The 8,931-nt window shown below is 37.6% G+C and overlaps 1 protein-coding gene across 1 annotated transcript; it reads right to left on the bottom strand.

The window, feature by feature from the left end:
- Positions 1 to 1,782: 1,782 nt before the first annotated feature.
- On the bottom strand, positions 1,783 to 7,693 carry LOC139480047 (cytochrome c oxidase subunit 5B, mitochondrial-like). Its single transcript, XM_071263028.1, has 4 exons — positions 7,568 to 7,693; positions 5,841 to 5,929; positions 3,557 to 3,656; positions 1,783 to 2,143 (listed from the first exon to the last, which is right to left on the bottom strand). The coding sequence occupies exons 1-4, from the start codon at positions 7,683 to 7,685 to the stop codon at positions 2,028 to 2,030; spliced, it is 423 nt and encodes a 140-aa protein (XP_071119129.1). The 5' UTR covers positions 7,686 to 7,693; the 3' UTR covers positions 1,783 to 2,027.
- Between the last annotated feature and the right edge of the window lie 1,238 nt (positions 7,694 to 8,931).

The raw sequence follows: 8,931 nt of genomic DNA, 5'->3' as shown, positions 1-8,931 counted from the left end.
TATATCGATTATATCGACAACTTAATAAAACAACTTCGCGGACAAGAACTGGAGATATGTTTTTTAGTTTCGCCCATTGAATCAGTACTGATTTTTCGGTCATTTATCTGTGTACAAATATATAAATTTGGGTACTGTAGTCAAGTGGTTTCAAGAGGTGAAATTAGACGTCCCCCGGATACATAGTTCAAATCCTCAATTCAGCCCAACAGTGATCCAAATCTGGTTGCTTCACTTTCGGGTGTCGTTTGACGAAGTGTCACACACGACAAATGTTGTTTGACGAGATGAAATGAGGTTTAACATCGTGTCCATGAAAATTGCACTTATATAGCGACGTGTGTGTGCTTGGACAAGTAGGACTAATGTGGGTTTTATAGTGCTAGCTCACCGAGATACAATGCAGCAGTTGATAATGAATACCCCACTCAGCCACAGTATACTGACTCCCAGCCAACCAGTCCTTGTTTTTATACCCTTAATGCCGAGCGCCAGACAGGACAACAAGTACCATCTTTTAACATCTTTGGTATGACGCAGCCGGGGATGGAACAACCAACAATCTGCTCTGGCAGACATCCGATCCACTAGACCATGAAGGCGGTGACAGATATTGATGAGATACACAAGCAATTCATCCTCTTGCATGAAAACTTGGCATCTGATTCACATAATTGATACATAAGTTCCTATCATGGTCAGGTTCTGGTGACACTTCCTGCAAATAGATCAGGAATCATCATTCCACATTCTGGGCCAAATACAATAAACATGCTGACTGAAATCTTTAACTTGTACCCTGCAGGTTGGATGAATGAGCTCTGATGCAGCTGTCAGCAGTTTCATCTAGTTTCAATTGCAACATGCAACAGTAATTGATTGATGCCCAGATAAACCACTTGTTGACAGTACCAGGTAATGTGGTGGGCAACTAATTCTCTGTGCCAGATATTAAGGCAAGCAAAGTGTATTTGGCCCTTCCCCACAGTAGTACTCATCGGATGCTTCTCTTAAACGTTTCATTAAAATTAAAGTTTATTAAATCGTAACAGTGTGACTTGATGTTTCCATCAAATATGTTATTGTTTACAAAAGTTCTAATACCACTGAACCAAATAACAATTCAGCTTCTAACATGATCAGTACAGACGTCAGGCTTCCTACATCTCTGGTAAGAGATTGACACAAGACCAAGGTCACATCATTGGCCAACTCTAGCCTGTAGAATGTTGCCATGACACTGTCCTGGGTATCCCGATGTTAAATCCAAGCAGTCGTACAATCGCGCTAAGATCAGTTTGTGCAAGTGGAATAGGACAATTGTACGATGATTGTAAAGTTGATTGTAGGCGCCTAAGATCAATTGTAACGAAGATTGTTTTGTGCAAGTGAACCCAGGTTGTTGAAGCAATACACCACCACCAAAGTGTCTGTGATAGGCCTAGGGCAAGACGAACATGAGTTACCACCACTGCACAGGAATGTTACATAAGACAAAAACACCTTCAGGATGACAGCTAAAGCTACTCTGATCAGACCGTCGTAACCACCTAAGGGGTGTTTCTTCTGGACAGTTGATGTACACGTTTTTGAATGTACTATGCAAGTATGTTTTGCTTATGATTTCGGAAAATGGATGTTGAGTTTCTGTTAGTGTAGATTTCACAAAGATGAGAAATTATGAAATTGGAAACAAATCATGATAGATGGACAGAGCTTGAGCTCGTATATTAAATAGCCACTTGATTCTTGGCCAGAGACAAAAGACTAAAGTTAAGACAGTAACCTTGATAATTGTTTATTAATCATATTCCTCACACACACATGACATCAGTGAACAGTGCATAGATATAACATGAAGAGCTTACTGTTCATAAAGTCGGTGTTAAGAGCTGATGCGGATCATGGTCACTGATATTGGCAGAACTTGTAATGCAACTCAAAGAAGATTCATCATGACGGATTCCTACTGTTCCTGACATAATATTATAACTATATGCAACAACACCCATAACCATTCCGTATCATTAACTGTAGTCCTGATTTTTCAGTGGATCCAGTTTGAACCAGTAGCCACACTCACAACGTTTGGCCTCTCCCTTGTGTAAATACATCCAGTTTATGCTGATGTCATCTTCTTCACCTGAAGCAAAAATACAATCAATGAAACAACAGATTCAGAGGGAAGTGGAATAGTTTGTTGTTCCAGGGCCAAACAATCTTAGTGACCGACCATTTGATATTTGGGGGTTGGGATTTTAATGACAAAAATATATTGTCCTAGAGAATTCTTGAAAAAAATAGTTATGTAATTGTTGTTTAAGGCCGCACTCAGCAATAATCCAGCTACATGACGGCAGTCTGTAAATAATCGACTGCCAATCCAGTGATTGACATCATGAGTATCTATCCATGTAACTGGGATACAATGATTTGTTTTATAGTGCTAGCCTACTGAGATACCATGCAAGAGTTTTATCAAAGATACGCCACTCAGACACAGTATAAAGACTTTGAGCCATTCAGTATGTTTTATCCCCTTAATCCAAAGGCGACAGGCAGAGAAACAAGTACAATCTTTTAATGTCTTCTGGTATGACAAGGCCAGGGATCGAACCGCAGATCTTCCGCTCTCACCTGGTATATGCTCCAGTTTAATTGAACACTCATACTTTAACATACATGTGTAACAGCACCTAACCTAAACATATCCACACTGATTATTTAACACTGGACAACTTTGTTCTTGTAATCCTTGCTAAAAAATACATATCAATAAAAAAATACTTGTTTGTTTGACAAACAAATATAAACACAGCATGCTGTGATGCCTTTTGAAAAATGACAACAAGAGTGTCAGTTGGAGTGGAGATATGATGCTATGTTTCTATGAATGGATGAGGTGTACTTGAAAAGAAACCAAATTTTGCTCAAAATTGGGATTTTCTTAAGTCCTTATTTTGTTTAAATTCAGGAGTATGTCCTTCAAATGCTTATTTGTTGACACTGTTATCAGTGAAATGGAAGTCACCTCTGCAAAACAATAACATGACAAAATTCAAATTTGAGAGGCTTTACGGACATTTGCTTCAGACTTCGGAGCCAAATATCAGCGTCTGAACAGGTCTAAATAAATCCCAAATAGCCAAAACTAGTTAAGGCTAAAAAAAATAATAGTCTTGGTTCTCAGGCACTGCCTGCATCATCATAGAGTCTGCTGCACGTTTCGTTTTTATTTCCATTTTCAAAAATATATTAAAAAATCCTAATACTTAAAAAAAATGTGATCCAATGCAGCGCACAGTTACTTCCCCTTACATGCATACTGCTTTAATACAGGAGTTTGTGTGCTTGTTTATGTAGGGAGGCCCTTTCCAAGGTTTACGGTACACAACTGTTGGTTACATAATAGTTTGAACAAGCAAAAAAAAAACAAACAAAAAAAAACACTACCTGCCCCACACTATATGTTCAAAAGAAATTGCCTGAGAACCAACTCTTTTATTTTTAAAAGCCTAACATTCATTAACATTTGACAACATTCGGATGTACGTACATATGCATCCAACTAGTCTTTTCTCATACAAAGATGGAATCATAGTTGGTTCTTCAAATGTTCCCTTAGCTCTTGACTTGACCTTCATTTCGAAAGGATCCTGAAACAAAGATAGTATTTTGCTAAAACATTTCCAACATACTTGAGCGAATAAATATATATTTACTTCCACCTTCCGTCAGCAATATTCTAGCAATATCACAGCAGCCTGTAAATAATCTCAAGGTGAAATTGAGTTAAATGCCGCATCCAAGATTATTGCACTTACATAGCGACGTGCATGCATATGTGTGTGTGTGTGTGTGTGTGTGTGCTTGCTTGTACTAGTCCGGACTGATGCCGATTAATAGTGCTAGCTCACTGAGATACCATGCCAGGCTGGCAGTGATGGTAACAACAAGTACCATCTTTTAACGTCTTTTGGTATGACGCGGCCGGGTATTGAAACCCAGACCTTCCGCTCTCTGGGCAGACACTCTATCACTAGACCACGGAGGCGGTCTAATCTCAAGGAAGCTAGGGAGATAAAGACAACTTCATTTAAACATAGCTGACACAAAAACATTATCTCCAGTCATGATGTACTAAAAACTGCAAAAGAATACATCATAATTTACTCACTATAGAAAAATTAAGAATTCAGTGAATTGTTGTGATTCAGACAACTTGGTCACCCAAGTTCCCTATAACTCAACATAAGATAACAGCATAACATTCTGTTTAGGTTTTTAGCATGTCTAGTGGAAATCAAAACCATGTAAGAGAATGATAAGATATGAGGGCTTAATAAGAAATGAATTCAGTAGGTTATCTTGGTAAGTCAAGAGGATTGTATGTAAGTCAAGAATTTTGCAGCGAGTCACAACACAAAATAACTAATGATCATCCACTGGTAATCCCTTTTCTAGTCCTCTCTGAAATCTCACTGGCTAATGGGAGTTTAAATTCAGAAGTGGAAGTTTAACTGATTCCCTGAGACCTAACGTACATCAAAGGTTATTATAAGTGAAAATCACACACGACAGTCGTGATTGCTGCATATACAAAATGTCTAGCGTTACAGGAAATAATATTGTAAATAATCATGTCTAGTAATTGGGAGGTTTGTATCATACACAACAAATTTCGTGCCATTTTGAATACTAAAATTTTACTTTACTGACCAGTTGGAACAATTCACAAGGATTCACACCTTTTGCTAGTTTTTAAAGGGGTGAGTTAAATGTGTGACCTCTTAAGTCAGTTCCCTCAGGCATACAGATTTTTAACCTGATTACATAGTTCAATACAAGTGTTATGGAATCACCTAGCACACATATGCATGGTGAGTATATGAGCATGTTGAATATACATCTTAAATTATGATGTATACTAGGGCTGGCTATCGATATAGATCAAAGAGATTGATAATTATTTACAAAATATCAATCAATTATCAATAAATATCGGAGAAAAAACTTTGAGCAAATATGTAAAAAAGTCAGAAGAAAATCAACATATTTCATGTTTCGGTAAATTTAAACTACTTCACCACAATAGTTTACATGGGGTTTATGTAAGATGTTATCAATGACACAGTTTTCATATCGACAATCGTCAATATTTCTTCCCATCAACAATAATTCTGATTATCGATCTTCTTAGCCAGCCTTCATGTATAAGACATAAACAAATAGTACATTTGATCATGTTTGAGTGTCCATGTGGGGATTGTGACTGGACATGTTGTCCTACAAAATATGTTTGATATTGCAAATTAAATGATACAATCGCAGCTTTAATTGGAGATAATATGAAATCACACTTTCAATAGTTCACATGGATTACTATAAGTTCATACTTGAAATTTCTGTATTTTTCTGCTGGTTCAAATATTTCAGTTTGCCTATTACAGTCTTAGTCACTAGTCTGATGCCCCAGGTCTAACAAAATTCGGTCCGTTCTAGTTGACTGCATTGACATACTGCAATATTTATTTCTTTTTTTCCGGTATAGTGGGTAAAAATATGACCATCGGTGAAATTTTTACTTTCAGGTGTTAAAAAATAGAATGTGCATTAACAAACAGCTTCAATTAATGTCAAACACTTCAGCTCTCAATATATCACAATAGAGATACTTGTATCGCAATACATTTGCACTTCAAATGTTGCAAATACACACCCCTACGTTCTAGTATGCTCAGTTATGATAGTCCATTTGGCTGCACTAAATTCTATTCTATTGATGCTCAGAGCCAGGTTGGGGCTAGTAGACGCAAAAGGTTTGGGCACTGACAACATACCTCGACACCAGCTAGCTTGGCAAGCATCTCAAATCTCTCTGGGCCTACAGCATGACCAAGTCCATCTGGCATGGTGACTTTCTCAGATGCTAAAACATTAAACACATGCCGGTGAAACAAGGAACACAAATGTCAGACTTCTTAACTATCAATGTTAAGGACACTGGGATAAAAATCAACACCTAAATTCACGACAGTGACATTGGCTAGACTTCTGGGCTATATATCATATGCTGTACCATTTTGAGAAACTTTTATGTCGCTGCGCAAACTTTTACACTGGAAAACACCCCAAGGTCATAATCGAAATGGACAAAGACAAAACAGACAGAAATAGACTTGAGCATGCAGTCTCAAGTTTTATACCATACTCAGTGAGTTGGGTTTAATGCTGCCGTGAACGTTTTTCAGTTATATTACTGCATATGTCTTCGACAATCAAACTGAAGTCAATCTTGACCAAAATCATGAATTAGTCGTCCAAAAATATAAAGTATACAATAGTACCCCCACCCTTAATTTCAATCACTGTTGCAGTATACCACATAAAGGATTTGTATTCCAAGACAATAAGTAACATTTATTGTTCACAGTCAACACCATTCATTCCATCTTTGTTATTTAGAGTCTAGGCAAGATACTTTCATGGGTGCCATTTCTGTTGCCCAATGCTGTCCTTAGATTGTTAAAAGTAAAACCCAATAAAAGTAATCTCAAATGGTTTTGTAATGGTTTGGACCCCTTTTCCTTGAAGTGCAGCAAAAGAAAAACAATGAGGGGTATGACCTGCAACCTGACACATCACCCCTCCTTTGAAAAATTTCAACACTTTACTGTTTACATCTTTAGTAAGTTAGTTTTGGGTCACAGGACGTCAAACGATGTACAAACTTTCCGAATTACTTGGGTAGGTGTAATTATCTTGACAGATACACAGCCTTGTTGGTTAGGAAATGCATGAGAGGTGAGGTGAGATGAAATAGGGCCTAATGTCGCATTCAAGAATATTGCACTTATTTAGCGACATGCATGTGTGTGTGTGTGGTTGCTTGTACTAGATCGGACTTATGCAGATTTATAATGCTAGCACACTGAGATACAATGCCGCAGTTTAACATAAATACCCCACTCAGACAGTATTCCGACCTCAAGCCGACCACTTCTTTTTTAGACCCTTAATGCCGAGCGCAAGACAGGGTAACAACAAGAACCATCTCTTAACGTCTTTGGTATGATGCGACAGAGGATCGAAACCCCGGCCTTCCGCTCCCCAGGCTAATGCTCTACCAATAGACAACAGAAGCAGTCAACATGAATGATACTACATGGCGACTGAGCTGAGGAAATGCGAAAAATTAATTAATTTTAGCCTTTGCTATGGTATGTTTCATTTTCTTAAATTAGGGCTTAGGAACAAGTCTTGTTATCTTAATATTCAGCTAGGCACTTATCAATGCTGTAACCTTCACATGTCCTTTGTCAATACTGACACAGACATTGCAATTTACAAAATCAGGCTGTACCAACACATCACAGCAACACAGGTTCAGTTTACGCATACTCAACATTAACTGTTAATCCCGTCAAATTGATTTGTTTTGACTTGTTAATGTTTCGTTGGGCAAATGAATGTTAGCAGTCGCCATTTCTTGACAGACACCTTGCACGCCACACACGACATCCTGGATTTAACAAGCAGCCATTGAAAACCAGTATATATAACTGACCAGTTTTTCCTTTTTGTTGGTCAACAGCCGGGCCGCCACCAGATGAGGCCCTGGCACTTGAAAAAAGCACAGATCGGCGAAATACTGCCGCCCCGGTTCTACACAGTGCCGACGCCATTTTGGATAGTGTGCACAAGAGCAAATATCGTGAAATCTCGAGATGAGATAATATGACATATTGAAATATTTGTTGAATGATACATATATCGATATATAGAAAGATTGGCGGCGTATGTACCTAGGTAAAGAAGAGAAATATTACTAAAATATAAATAAAATATTAATGCAATAAGGGAGATAACTCTTTCAATGGTAATGTTATCAACGCTACTTTAAAAGTAAGTATCGACTTTTCAAGATCGACCCTGTATTTAGTATTGAACGCTGTCGGTATTGCAAATTTGTAAACCACCGAATACTTATGTTTTACACACAATTTCCTTTCAGGCACCAAACGTAATCGACCTATTCTGTCACTATATGGCATGTTTGTTAATTACATGCTAGCTATTCTTCCCAAATTAAAAGTTCCAGTCACATTTAGAAATCAGTCATTTCGTGAAACGACTTAAACCTTCTGTCATTTCAAGAAAAGAACAGTAGAGTTAGTCATTCCATGAAATGACTGAAATTCATTAGCAGACATTTCATGAAATGACCAAACAGTTTTCATAATGAATACATAAATATTTTAAGCACGAAAAAAAATCAAAAATATCTCATTCACATATTTTATTTACTCAGATGGAAGGTTTACAGTAAAGACAAGATATTTTATGGATGACAACGTCTTTATTCTATTATTATGCGCTATAGATCCTTGTACTGTTGTCAAGCAAGAGAGAAGTAAGACTGCACGGTACAGAATTATATACAGTAAACTACGGTTATAACGAACTCAAAGGCACCACTAGTTTTAGTTCGTAATAACCGCAGTTCGTTATATCCATATACACGTATACAGCATATATGCAGCAAATGGCCGGAACCAAAAAATAATTTCGTTATATCTGTCAGTTCGTTATAAGCGTGTTCGTTATAAACGTAGTTTATGGTACATCTAATAAGGATTAAAAAAAACGACATAAGGGGGTGCAAGAAAGGGCACAGCAAAGAATAATGATTGATTGATATATGTATCACCAGAAAGAAGCTAACTGATCATAACAGGAAACATAAACAGTGTTGATAGGATATATAGCGGTACTAGGTCGATACCTACACGTCGCGACCCGTGAAGATCCGGGGTAGAATTGATCTTCAGCAACCCATTCTTGCCGTAAAAGGCGACTATGCTTGTGGTAAGTGGCGACTAACGGGATTAGGTGTTCAGGCTCGCTGACTTGATTCATACATATCATCGT

Source organism: Haliotis cracherodii, unplaced genomic scaffold (genome assembly GCF_022045235.1).
Source record: "Haliotis cracherodii isolate W230 unplaced genomic scaffold, xgHalCrac1.p SCAF_4, whole genome shotgun sequence".
Lineage (NCBI taxonomy): Eukaryota > Metazoa > Mollusca > Gastropoda > Lepetellida > Haliotidae > Haliotis > Haliotis cracherodii.
Note: the sequence above shows the minus strand (reverse complement) of the source record. Positions and strands in the feature narration are given on the sequence as shown.